At 37.6% G+C, this 14,021-nt stretch overlaps 1 protein-coding gene across 3 annotated transcripts; it reads left to right on the top strand.

The window, feature by feature from the left end:
• Window positions 1–45: 45 nt before the first annotated feature.
• On the top strand, window positions 46–13,093 carry LOC120415127 (enolase-phosphatase E1-like). 3 transcript variants are annotated; one of them, XM_039576573.2, is made up of 3 exons: window positions 46–186; window positions 10,815–11,682; window positions 11,744–13,093. In XM_039576573.2, exons 1-3 carry the CDS (start codon window positions 142–144, stop codon window positions 11,800–11,802), a joined length of 972 nt encoding a protein of 323 aa, XP_039432507.1. In that variant the 5' UTR covers window positions 46–141; the 3' UTR covers window positions 11,803–13,093. The 3 variants fall into 3 exon arrangements, with proteins under 3 accessions (XP_039432507.1, XP_039432498.1, XP_039432490.1); XM_039576564.2 differs by lacking the exon at window positions 46–186 and adding an exon at window positions 4,334–4,731 and having other exon boundaries at window positions 11,747–13,093; XM_039576556.2 differs by lacking the exon at window positions 46–186 and adding an exon at window positions 4,335–4,731.
• The last annotated feature ends 928 nt before the right edge of the window (window positions 13,094–14,021 follow it).

Here is a 14,021-nt window from a genome sequence, read left to right as displayed (position 1 = left end):
AAACGCGCGCGGGGAAACCCGATCTCACGCGTTATTTTTTGTTTTTCTTTTGGACGGCTGGATGCGTTTTGAAGAAGCCCTCGCGGGAGTTGTCCAGAACAGTTTCTCCCAGTGACAGTGCCAGTGCGGGTCGCGTTTATCATGTTGCTGCGTAGTTATCGTTGTGGACTTGGAGAATTGCAGCAGGTAATCTTTAATTGCTATTTGTTTTCCGCTTTTTCTTTTCTAAATTAAATCCTCTTCTCATACCAATATAACAAGCTCAGATCAAAATAGAATTGTTTGATTTGACTTACAAATTATGTACTGCATTGATTAAGACGTTTCTAGTTCTAGAATATCCATGAAAAAAGATTCATTTGTCATATCCAGAATTTCAAACAGACAAATTCTTGAATTATGAAAATGACCAAATAAAAAAAAATAAAGTTTATTGTTCGATAGCAATAGCTGTACAAATAAAACAGACAACTCAACTCCAATTAACATTAAGATTTGCAAACATATCCCGAATAACGTCAAGCATGAAGTTTTTGAAATGCGATACCCATGACCTTGGTCATGCACCGCTTTTCTCTAGCTTTGTCCACCTCGAATTTCGAATAAAGAAAACTTGAAATTTTGCCAAATGAATATCACATGATAATTTTTAGTAAAAACAAGCCTTACCCGACAAACTTCGTTCTGCCTTTTTTCGTTTGTTGACGTTTTTTGATTTTTTGCCTATTCAGCCTCCTATGATCAAAATATGATTTTACGTAACTTTCTCCATACAACTTGCCGATGCTCCGGAATCGGTTCCAGAGTGGCCAAAGTGTCAATTAATTAGAGTAAGAACCTTTCTTGGGCTTATACGAATCCAACGCAACAAAAAGCACCTCGATCCGACGCTCCGTATTGAACTGATTCGCGTTCGAACAAAACCGTCGAAATTTTTTATATATATAGAAGATGTTGTTGACTGACGTGAACTTGTTCAACTAACTCTTTTTAGGAAATCTTGCTTCTTTCCATGAATGTAACACAGATAATCGAATCACGAAAACAAACATTACTTGTCCTGTTTGCAACGTTGAGCTCAAATATGACTACAAAAATTCTCAAAAGGAATATAAAACCCACTCAATCGTGACTATAGTCTATAATCTGAGGTCGCTGAACTCGAATACGACCCTCTAAATTGAAACAAGAAAAAAAAACATTTTACGAATTTCCCTTTTAAATTACTTACTTTTACTGGACTACTTTTCAACACAAAAAACACCAAAAATAACGAATCTTAAAAAGTTCATTACAGCACTCGCTTGAGTGCTGAAAAGATCAACTTTTCAGCATTTGTATCGAAAAGTAACACTTTTCAGGTTTTTGTGTGTACCAAATATACAGGTTGTATTGTAGGCAACTCGTTGCAAAGTTATGATTTTTTCCTGATTAGATTATCTGAAATTTCTGTGGAGAGAAGACAGTCGCCAAATATACAAATATATTTAGAAATTAAAAGAATATATAAATTAGATACAAAAAATCAATAATTTAAAAATTCATGCATTCCAAATTTAAAAAAACATGAATCAAAAAAATTAGATTTATAAATTCAAAAAAAAATTCAGGGTTTCCAAAATTAAAAGATTTATAAGCTAAAAGATTCAAAAATTTAAAAAAATTAGCCTTAGAAAAAAAACTACATTAAACAAACATTTAAATAATCAAAAAACAAGAATTAAAAAAAATCAGATATTAAAATTATATTTGAAATTTCAAAAATACAGAGCTATAAATTTAAAAAAAACTAAGCAATTAAAAAATCAAAAATTTAAAAATTCAAAAATGTGGTATTTCAAAAATCTAGGGACCTACAAAAATTAAATACAGTTAATAGTCGATTTTCCGTAGTCCTAAGCTAAAATTTCACTCTGGATAATCAAATCAAGATTATTTTTTTTAAATATGACATCAAAAATAAAAATACTCCAACAATATTTTCATTAATTTATTTAGAATTAAAGAATTCTAGAGTTTTTCTTAGAAAAGGTCCTATAAGCTATTTTGTTTCATATTTTTATAGGACCTTTTCAAACAAAAATACTCTAGAATTCAACATTTTAAGAATTTAAGAATTTAAAAAGAATTTAAGAATTTAAGAATTTAAGAATTTAAGAATTTAAGAATTTAAGAATTTAAGAATTTAAGAATTTAAGAATTTAAGAATTTAAGAATTTAAGAATTTAAGAATTTAAGAATTTAAGAATTTAAGAATTTAAGAATTTAAGAATTTAAGAATTTAAGAATTTAAGAATTTAAGAATTTAAGAATTTAAGAATTTAAGAATTTAAGAATTTAAGAATTTAAGAATTTAAGAATTTAAGAATTTAAGAATTTAAGAATTTAAGAATTTAAGAATTTAAGAATTTAAGAATTTAAGAATTTAAGAATTTAAGAATTTAAGAATTTAAGAATTTAAGAATTTAAGAATTTAAGAATTTAAGAATTTAAGAATTTAAGAATTTAAGAATTTAAGAATTTAAGAATTTAAGAGTTTAAGAATTTAAGAATTTAATTTCAAAATTTCAGAATTCCAGAAATCAAAAATTTAAAAATTTAAGAATTCAATTTAAAAATTGAATAATTTAAGAATTAAGAAAAATATTTCTTGACGTTTAAATAATTTTCTTGCAAGTATTTTTTTTAAATTTTAGTTTTATCTTTTTTTTTGTATTAAGATTGTTTCTGTCGTAAATTTTTAGTTTTTGAATTTTGAAATAATAAATATTCTTTTTGTTTGCAAATCATAAAAAAAAATATTTAAAGTTTTTGTCTCCCGGCCCTTCATAGTTGAAACGAAAAATCAGGGGGCAAAATAAAATTTCTTTAAAAAAAATCAAAATTTCAATGGAAATTGAAGTGCAATTGGGAGAAAACAATTTAAAATGCATTCCCCTGCGTTTAGAATCATTTATAGCATGTTGGGCTGATTTCAAAGCTGATTTATAAATCTTTTGAATTTTTGGAAATCATCGATGCTAAATATCGCAAAAATTTTTTTCGCTATAACTAGTGTAAAATACATTTTAAAACACTTTTTTGAAATAACTAATTTGCTTATAGTGTGAGTGCGAAAAACGTTATAAAGGCGTCATCCATAAAGTATGTCACGCAAAAATCGGCCAAAATTAACCCCCCCTCCCCCCTATGTCACACTTTGTCACACAAGGTTGAACCCCCCTCAAAAAGTACGTCACATTTTACCAGACCCCCCCCCCCCCTTGTTTCGATGGGATTTTTTGTAGTTTTTATTTCTTTAAACTCTCATAATTTTGGTATTTTTGCCAATTTTAATATGGAAAAAAAATTATAAGTTGTCTAATTATTCATTTTTTAGAATAAACATTGCGATATAAAAAAACAGTTTGGTATCTTTTTAAAATTAGACCTGTTGAACCTGAAAACTGTTTTTCACAGCATTGTATCTAATAAGTTCAAACCATTTATAGCAGTTTTCTTATGAACATCCTGCTTTCAAGCCATTTATTTTTATCGAGCAAGTATTTGCAAAATATTGAAGTTCAAGCTGAATAAAAAAAAGTGACTATATAATAATTCATAATGTGATACTTCTAAATAATAGTAAGCAAACAATTTTAGAAACAAGGATTTAATTTAATTGTGTACATTTCGAATTAATATTATGCAATATTAAAAAAAGCCTAGCGTGACGTCACAGTCTCGCAAACCCCCACTCCACCCTTCCTCACATCTTGTCACACCTACGGTAACCCCCCCCTCCCCCCCTAAGAGCGTACGTACTTTATGGATGACGCCTAAAGCTCTTTTGAACGTCAAAGTGCTGATATGCTAACATCAGGTACCCGATAGAATTAGATGCCGTTTCCCAACAAAGAATTCCCGATAAAAAAAATCTCCGAAAAAATACTATAATCAACCGCCTTTTTAAAAACCTAATTAAATTTCTCACGATGCATACATTCAAGTGAGCGTTCTTTTATCACGAAACGAAAATAGGGGTGGGAGGGGTGAATCGAAGGCTGTGTTACGCTCTATAAAAAAAAATGTATGTAAATTTTGTAACAAGTGGCGTGAGGGGATAAATTCCCATTTTTTTGCGTTACGTAACAAAAGAACGCTCCCCAACCAACGCGTCGCTTCAAAACCCTCTTCGCCGCGTCGCTTCGCGTTCACCGCGCTTTGAAGTCTCGGCGGCGGCGGGCGGCCATTTTGTTCGTTCAGAAATCTCTCCCGCCTGTCCGCGTTCTTTCGTCAAGTCCCGTCCCAAGGCATCAAACTCTCGCATCTTCGTTGTGTTTTGCGGCCTGCCAACAAAAGTGAGAGAGAGTGCGTTCCGCGAAGTCGACCAGACCAGAAGGCCAAGGGAGACGAAAAAAAAAACGTTTTTTCTTTTTTGCTCGGTTTGCTTTCATGATTGTATTTTGACCCGTCTCAAAGAAAGCGCGGAATCTCCCTCGGTAACTATTCGGTGCGTGCGTGGGACGGAACGGAACCTGTGTTGTTGCGCGTTGGGGTTTTGAAAGCGGCCAGCAATCGTGAGCATCATTCGGAAGAACAATCTCGAGGGCCATGTCGGACACGGATAACGCCGCGGTAGCCACGGAAGCTGCCGCCGTAGCGCCGGAGGTGGAAGCGACACCAGCGGTCGCCGAGAAGGTGGAAGAAGTCAAAGAAGACGCTCCGGCGGAAGTTGAAGCCAAAACGCCGGTAAGTAACCCGTTGCGGGAAGGAAGCAGCAAGTGGATTAAGGGGAAGGCATCTTGCGAGGACGCACACACACACACGCTCGCCGTGGCTTGGCATTCCGGGTTCGAAAATGCCTACTTTTCGTCATTTTGAAGGCGAAATTCAGGATCAAACACGTCGGAACAGGTTCGAACCCGCACGGCTTGCTGCGAAAAACGCGCGCGTACTTCCCAGAAAGTTCCAAAAGTTGAGACTCGTCGAGGCAGTAGCGCTAGCTTCCATCTTTTCCCTCGCAGAATCGCAGCAGTCCGGTTCCGTTGAATGAGCTTGTATTGGTGCCGACCTACACCAAGCTGCAACGGTGTGCGTGCGTGCGGGGACGATGTGTGTAAAAATGAGGAAAAATTTCGAGTGACGCGCGAAAGCCACCACAATCGATGCCAAGGCGAAGCCTTCTGCGATCGGAAATCAAACTTGATTCGGAGGAAATCCAATTTATTGCCCACTTCCGGTGCAAATCACGCGAATTTGCCCACCCCAAAATCGTCGCATTTCTATTGTTTGGCAGTGTTTTCTTATCATTGCCTCGTGTGAGTGTGGTGGTGGTGACGACGATCATGATGATGATGTAGAAAAATTGAAAACGGTGGTGCGTTTGGGGTTGTGCGTGTGTGTGTGCGGTTGCGCGCCGAACGAGTGATTTGAAACTCACGTAACGGACGGATCGCAGCAGGCGGTTGGGAGTGTGTGTGGTGCGAAGAGAGTCGTGCTTGTAGAAGAATAGGGTTGACTGACCAGCGCGTGGTTTTGTTTGTTTTTGTCCGCTTGGTGGAGGATGCGGTGGAGTTGCATCTTCTTGAAAAAAAGTCAAAGTAGTTATGCCGAGACTTGATCGGAATGGCGTTGAATAACGTAGTTCATGTTAGTTCAGTTTGTTGAGAGGTACTAGAATTACAATTATGACGCTATTACAGTCAACATTCTAGGTATTTGAAGTTCACGTCCGTGTTAGGGAAGCGCTTTTTCGGTGGCCAATTTTATGCATTCTATTAAAGTTAGCGTCTGTGTTAGGGAAGCGCATATTTAGCTTGAAAATTCAAAGCATTTAAAAAAAAATAAACTTTGCATTGTTCCAATAGTCAAAATAAAAAAATGCAAGATAAATAAATGCAGGGTGCCCACTCAAGTCTCAAAATCCGCCAAAAACCGGAAAAAGACGAGAAAAGTCGGGAATCCCAAACATACTTGTTTGGAATTTATTTTCTAGCTTTTGAAGAATTTTTTTTTATATTTTGTACAATTTTCAAATTAAATTTACTCAATTCTTCTTCAGTAAATTATTAAAATTTAAGGAAAAAGGCTTTTTAAGACATTATAATCCTGATATGTAATGGATGTATTTCATACAGATTTTTACATTTTTTTTTTAATCATAAGATTGTTTTTTTTTTATTAAACAAGAGGTGACAAAAAAACAAAGTTTAATGAAAAACTAGTAAACAATTGAGCCTAATTTTCACAATAATGGAAAAAATTGAGTTTGGTAATAATGTTTTTTTTTGTGTTAAATTTTTTTAATGTTAGGCTAAATTCATTAAGTCATTATGTTCAACAAATTTTGATTTAAGTTTTTGCAAATATGTTCAAAGAATTTGTCTCTTTAAACATTTCGCATAAAATAAGTGGTAAGACATAGAATTTGCGTGCGAATCACGCATCGAAGAAAATTCCGTCGTCCGGGTCGTAACGGAACTCTTCGACGGCCGTTGCTAATGACTCAATGATCTTCTCGCTGCCGGAGGGATTTGCGTTGGCCTGTTGGAGTGCCGCAATCTGCTCCTCAGAGATGCCACTTGGTTTTATGAAATGTCTGTTAAAAAATCTGTGAATGTCTGTGTTTTTGTCTAAAATTCAAATATATCAATTTACAGTCATAGAAATCCATCAGAAATTGCGTTTTTAAGCATTTCCAGAGTTTTTTTTGAAAAGGACCAATAAACTATTGTCTTTCATATGTTTATAGGACCTAATCAAAAAAAACTCTAGATTTGAAGACTAACAAAATAAGTTTCGGTTGATATTTTTACAAAATATTTATTTAATGAAGTTATTTAAAAGTCTGTGCATCTCATAAAATGTCTGACACAAGCTCAAATGTCTGACAAATCTGTGTATCTGGCATCGTTGCTGCTCCTGCTGGGTGGCGATCAGATTGGCCAGCTTGAGGATGGCGTTCTTCAATTAATTCTGGATCAAACGACATTTTGAGACCTTGCACTTCGCGAAGCTTGAAAAATGTTCTGCCTTTCTCGTCGCCAAACTGTTACGTCTGTGGCTAAGCAATGAAAGACTGTTTCGTTACTAGACTAGAGCGTTTATTGAAATGCGTCCGACTTTGTGGAAAAAAAAACTATTTGTTTAAATAAACATTGAAATCATAAATATTGTTAAGCTTTCGGTTATTTTTCAAAGACTAATTGTTTATGTTTCTACTCTGAATCATAATAATGAGTGCTTCCATTTTTGATGTATTTTTGAGCAATTTCTTGTTTAGTTTCTGCTTGCAGGCCAAGGGCGAATGATAATACCTCTTCAGTTGACGCTCAGGCGAGGAACATCCTGGAAGGAGCGTCACTGACTACGTCCGTAGTCCTGTTAGATCATCCGAATTATCTTGATCAGAACAGTATAGCTCTGGTTCCTTGCAAGTGTCCTATTTTCTTACCTCTACGTTGGCTTGGTTTTCATGATGACCTAGCTGGTGGCCTGTGGAAACGGATCGTAAACCTTTGACCAGCGAGGGTCAGAGTCGAGACGGCTGAAAGAAAGGGGCGCGACAGTGTGGGAAAGGGAAGTAATTTGTGATTGTAGACGGTATTGTTTTGATTCGCAGTATGTTGAGTCAACTGCTGTGGATGTACCTGAACGTCGCAGAACGGGGTTTCTCTTCTTTCCATTTCAGCTACCACCTATCTTCTATTTATTTTGTTTCACTGATTTTCTAACGCGGCTTTTGTTTACTATCCTCCATTTGATTTCGATTTTACTCATTTGATTATCTTATTTCTTAACGCTTTTCCACTCTATTTTACCAATTGATGCTGCTGTAACAAACTTTCTGCTTTCCCTTAATTTGGCAGCGATGTCAATTTTGTTTATCATGTGCCTTTTCTTTATCTATTTGAATAATTTCTCATCTTCCCTGTAAATTGCCCTCAATACAATCTAAGCTTGTTTGTTACCTCTATTTATTAATTATTGTTAATTTCTTTATTTACTTCATAAATTACTATCTTTCTTTTACTATTGATTCTTCAAATAGTATATTTCTTTCACTGTCCATTGTTTTCAATCTTCACCCTTTTCTTCAGACAAATGAGGTTCGAGCCCTTACTCAATTTATGGAATGATTAAAGGATTAACACAAATATTACTATTCTCGAGTTTTTTTTTGAAAAGGTCCTAAAAACAAAATTTCCAATTTTTGCTTTTTGGGTGTTTTTGAATACCCCTGACTCAAGGCGGTTTCATAAACACCCAAAAAGCTAAAATTGGAAATTTTGTTTATAGGACCTTTTCAAAAAAAAACTCGAGTATTGTACTTTTGAAAAACTTTTCTAAAATGCTTAGGACCAAAATATTGTAACAAAACACCGCGACAAAAGAAATAGCAACAGATAAACACGACTCAACAATAGGGAAGATTTCAGGAGAAAACAATACACTGTAAATAACAACTAGTTTTTGAATTCAAACTAAAAATAAAACAGTTTTTGCTTTAATGAAAATTGATAGGCACACTATAAATGGTTAGGCGCTTATACTTACATCAAACCCTACGTAATGTACCACCCCCGGCCGAGTTAAAATGCGTAACCGGAAAAGAAGGTGTGCATGCCTGGCACGAACACTCAAAGCGTGTTCTAGCGTGCTGCTCGTACTGACTCAGAGCAAGGGTGAGATGTAGGTGTAAGGGCAGTGCGTGTTCGTCGGGAACCTGGTGCATAAGATCGGTCAAGGCCCGTTCTTACACTGAAAATTGCGAATTGCGAATAAACATTGAAATCATAAATATTGTTAAGCTTTCGGTTATTTTTCAAAGACTAATTGTTTATGTTTCTACTCTGAATCATAATAATGAGTGCTTCCATTTTTGATGTATTTTTGAGCAATTTCTTGTTTAGTTTCTGCTTCAACAAAAAATTTCAATGGCTTGATATTTTTTAATTTATTTAGATTTTTTAGGTTGATGTTGACATTTTATAAAAAGTTTTTTGTTTAAAATTTGATAATAAATGCCTATTATTTGAGTTTCTGGAACAGTCGGGAATTTGAATAAGTGATTTGAGTGGTCACCCTGCATAAGAGATTTTCCTCTAAATCGTGCTATTTCGGCTATTTTGCTTTGTTTTAACAAAGATGGGATCCTCAGGCCTGAATGTCAGGTAAAGAGTGTTGAAAAACGTTTTATTCGAACGTTATGAAAAACTTAATCCAGAGAAAAGTTATCAGAATTTTATCTACCGGACCCTTTAAAAATATGCAAAAATGCAAAATATCTTGAAACGCTTATAAAACTTAAAAAAAGTGTACGCTTCCCAAACGCCGACGTGAACTTCAAGTACCTAGAATGCATATTTTTATCACTGAAATTGCACTTCCCAAACACAGATGTGAACATCAAGTTACACCTTCTTGTCTCAGTAGTCATATATTCGTTCTACATCAGCATTTCCCTAACACCGACTTCAGCTGAACACACTTCCTTGCGTGATTGAGGAAAGTTATAATCCAGAAAAAGAAGTGAAGTTTATGTTTTCATACCCGATTTTGAGTAGCGTAGAACGAAGCATTGACAAAGTCGAGTTAAAAAGTTCGTTCGTCATGGGTGCGTATACTAGACTATGCTGTCTGCTGATCTGAAGCGAACTACAACGGAAGCAATTTTTAAAGTGGCTGTTAAGACTTCTGGAATCGAGAGTAGCTGTAGTAAACAAATGTAACCAATGTCCCCCTAATCATAAGCCAAAAAAGAAGTGGAATAAGAAAAGCTTCCGGCTTAGCCGGGGTGTTTGGAAGACACGACACGCCAACTGTTGAATCCTCTAACCACAAGTTACACGAAGAATGGAATAAGGATAACCCCTAGAGACCAAGCCCCCTCGACGAGGTAGCACAAAAGGCAAGACCTCATCCCCTATAGAATGAAAACTGGACTACGCTGAGAGTTACAACGGTTAAAACCCACAACACGAGATCAAAACGAGAAAGAACGATGGTAGTAGCAATTTAGAAGGTGCCAAACTTACGCTACTTAGACAAGTTCACAAACAAACTATTTCTGCTGTCCTCAAACGGAGTTTCAACTCCGAGAAACAATACAAAGAATTTTCAAGAGAAAATCACCTTTAGAGCGAGCAGTGCTACCGACTTTAAAAAATAGCCTGCTACTGACCTTATACCATAGTATGAACGCTGCAAATGTGTTTGTACATGCATTACTGGAAACTGTATCGAACGCAAGCTGTGCAAGCAGTTTGCTTGGTAGGTGTATACCATACCTCGTTACATCCGTATATGAGCTAGTCAAACAAGACGTGACTTTCACTTGCCGACGAGTTCCTTCAAGCACTAGGCGTAAAACCAAGTGGCGATTACTTTGGGACTTGTTATGATTAGATTACCTCATGTAATTTCGACCTTGCATAACTCTTTTATTTAACCGCTAGTGCAAATTGTCAAAGGATGAAGTTGTAGGTTGCAGTAATTCTCAGTGTAATTTTTTAAACTTTTTTGAAAATTATATGATAAAGACTAGCCCATACTGTTTAATACCTCGCGAATTCGCGCTCATTTCGCATGGTAACATGTCTCGTGTGTGTCCTACACACAACGTGTGCTATCACGGTTCTTCGTGTGCCCACGTGTATTGGTGTGCTCGCTGGTCTCGGTGTGTTTCATAATAACAAAAATAAAGCGAATCACCTTAATACAAACGCGTGTGTGCAGCCGCAGCAGCAAAAGGAGAACGAAGCTTATTTTCGCCCATTCGGTATTGTTTTGGCGCGCAAAGTAACTAATAGCTCTTTCGATTTTGTTTCCAGACCAAGCGTACACCGTCGAAGCGCAAGGATGCATTCCAGAAGGAAAGCGAAGAGCTGCTGAAGAACATGGGCATCGACCCGGCGGAGGAGGGCGGTCGCCGGCGCACCCGTGCTAGCACACGTGGCGTATCGACGCCGTCGACACCGGCCACACCGCCGGCCAAGAAGGGCCGTGCGGCGGCCACTCCGTCGCGGCGTGGCCGAGGGAAGCGGGACCACGAGGACGACGAGGACGAAAAGTCCCCGGAGGTGGAGACCAAAACCCCGAAGAAGCGTGGCCGGCCCGGCAAGGATAAGGTAGTTGAAGAGGAGGAGAAGGACAACGGAGCGGACGCCGAAGAGGCTGCAGAGGACGCCAAAAAGGACGAGGAAGCGAAGGCCGACGACAAGAACGACGAAGTGCATGACGACAAGAAGGAGGACAAGAAAGAGGGCGACGCTGTGGATGGGCTTGTGAACAGCACCCCCAAGGAAGAAACCAAACCGGAAGTCGAGAAGGCGGAGAAAGCGGCCCCGGAAAAGATGGACGTCGACGAGTCGGAAAAACCCGCTGCCGAGGAAGCCGCCGCCAAACCCGCAGAAGAAAAGACCGAAGACAAAGCGGAAGAACCGGCGTCGACGACGACGGAAGAGCCTGCTGCTGAAGTGGCCGCTGAAGAAACGCCCGCAGCCAAACCCACAGAAGAGGAACCCGCGAAACCTGCTGCGGAGGAAGCACCGGCCAAGCCTGCAGAACCGGAACCCGTCGCGGAGGAGAAGAAGACGAACGACGTCAGTAGCACCAAGGCGGAGGAAGCACCCAAGACGAACGACGTCGCCGCCGCTCCTGTGGAGAACAACGTGGCGGAGACCAAGATCGAGACTACCGGTAAGTGCGACGAGGTCAACGCGTCTCTTCCCAAACTAACATGGCTCTCTCTACCTTCCAGCAGAACCCAAGATTGTCCCGGCGGAGACGGCAACCGTTGAACCGACGGCGGCACAGTAAACGAGGCGTTTGAAGAGAGAGTATCGACACACCGTTGATCATCAACACACACACATTTCCTTCACGCAAACCTGATTTTGTCCCGCCCGCCCTTCCCTTCCGGCAGACCTGCATTTTTTCTGTACTCTTCTTCATTGACAACAACATTTCGCGCGAAAAATTTGCGCGTGATTGGTTGGCGATCGGCGTTGGTACTTGCAGTGCGTCAAGTACGCCCCCCCTCCTCTTCTTCTTCTTGGCACATGTTGAGCTTGCAAGCTCTTTCTTCGAATGGTTTTACCCATTTCATTTTGTTTTACACAATTGGACAAATTGCTAACTCAACCCCACCCCTCAAGAATGGAAAAAAAAACAAAAATAAAACGAGAGGTTATTTGGAGGAAGATGTAAAATATATACACCTGAAACAGATTTATTCAATAGTAAGTAAACAAACAGATCGATAGAATTAGGCAATGTGAATGTTCTTTATTTCCGTTTTCCGCAACTGAAATATACGAACAAGTTCGAGATAGGCACGTTTAAGAACAACCCGGAACAGCAGCAACCGTTTGAATGTAGCAAAAAAAAACCCCTTTTTTTAAATACCCTTTCCTACTCTCTTTAACCACAAAAACCATAATTTGTTAGCTTTTCCTTAATTTTTCAATTTATCGCGTAAAACATACCTGAATTTGTCGTTGTAATAAGAAATAGTAAGAAACACACACTCTAAAATAACACAAACACACACACACTAGTAGAGTAGGAGGAAGGTTGCGACCGACATGTGTAAAAAACTAACAAACTTTTTTCTCTCGAGCGCGCCACCCTTTCTGTAATTTTTGATTTCTTCGGCGAACCCATCATGATCTGTAAGAATTTCACCGTAAAAAAACGTTTTGCCATCTTAGGGACTATGATTTGTACACGATGAAACGGCGCGATGAGCACACAAAATTTACAAAATATACACATGGACAAAATCTTAACTTACTTTTCAAACAAAACCCTTTCAATCCGTGGCAGAGAACACACATTTAAAAGCAAGCAAGCAAAAAACTTACAAAAAAGTAAAAACAAACAGGTAATGTGAGCAGGCGCAAGAACGCACGTGTTGGCACGTGTGCGCTCGCGCGCGCTGAAATTTCAATACTAAGGTAAAGAGAAGCAAAAGAAAACAAAAAATAAAATGAAAAAAAAAACTACAAAAATACATCTTTTTAACTAATGTATAGGTTATTTTATTATTGTGTCGTGAATGAGACAGAAAGAGATGATAAAATATAGAAATATGGACAAACACAAAGGAGGAGTGGCCGGTGTGTTTATTTGACGATGATGACTTCCGTAGAATTCGAAAAAAATCATTGCTATGACCATCTGAATGGTGCAGATGTTCACTCTGTGTCAAATTCTTTGATGTATTGTTTCAAAATGTTATGCTATCTAGGTACTTGAAGTTCACATCTGTGTTTGGGAAGTGCAGTTTCAGTGAAAATATGCTTTTTAAGTACTTGAAGTTCACGTCGGCTTTAGGAAAGCACTCATTTTACATGAGATTTCAAGAATTGTAAAGTACCGTAAACTGGGGTGACTTTGATAGCCCGGGGTGACATTGATAGAATTTTGATTTGGCCACTTATTTTGATACATCTAATGTAACAGTCACATTTTTGCATATATGTTCGATAATAAGCTATCCCTTAATGCTTACATACTCAAAATGCTCAAAAATGTTTAGATATTAATTTGACGGGCATTTGAAAAATCTATCAAAGTCACCCCGGGCTATCAAAGTCACCCCAAATTACGGTATTTCAAAATATTACATTGTTTCCATACTTAAACTAAATTAATGCTATTGCAAAAAAAAAAAAAAACAGAAAATTGAAATAAAAAACTAACTTAATCCACCTATGTGTTTGATGCCTTCCTCACTTTTTATCAACAATGGGTAATAGGAGTGATTTGTACACATATTTCAGCAATTTTTTTGAATCCAGAGAAAACGTACACATATATAACTTAAGTAATCATTTTTTTTTTATTATAGACATTTTACCACTTTTGTGGCATTCATGTCTTATTAAGTAATCATATCTCGAGACAGGGTTGCCAGATCTTCAGTGTTTTGGATTCGTTGGAAAGGTTTTTCGATTACCTAACCAACGAAGGGTCGGATGGTGGATCCGGACATAGTTTACATACATTTAAGTAAGATCCGGCTTCCAAAAAGT

Source organism: Culex pipiens, chromosome 3 (assembly GCF_016801865.2).
Source record: "Culex pipiens pallens isolate TS chromosome 3, TS_CPP_V2, whole genome shotgun sequence".
NCBI lineage: Eukaryota > Metazoa > Arthropoda > Insecta > Diptera > Culicidae > Culex > Culex pipiens.
The sequence above is the reverse complement of the archived record's forward strand: the minus strand, read 5'-3'. Positions and strand labels throughout refer to the sequence as shown.

What these genes read in the sequence shown, in the direction of transcription:
- LOC120415127 (XM_039576556.2), top strand. Translation starts at nt 4,594, where the DNA reads ATGTCGGACACGGATAACGCCGCGGTAGCCACGGAAGCTGCCGCCGTA. An exon ending in AAGTTGAAGCCAAAACGCCG is followed by an intron (nt 4,732 to 10,814) that starts GTAAGTAACCCG and finishes TTTTGTTTCCAG; the next exon opens with ACCAAGCGTACACCGTCGAA. An exon ending in GACCAAGATCGAGACTACCG is followed by an intron (nt 11,683 to 11,743) that starts GTAAGTGCGACG and finishes TCTACCTTCCAG; the next exon opens with CAGAACCCAAGATTGTCCCG.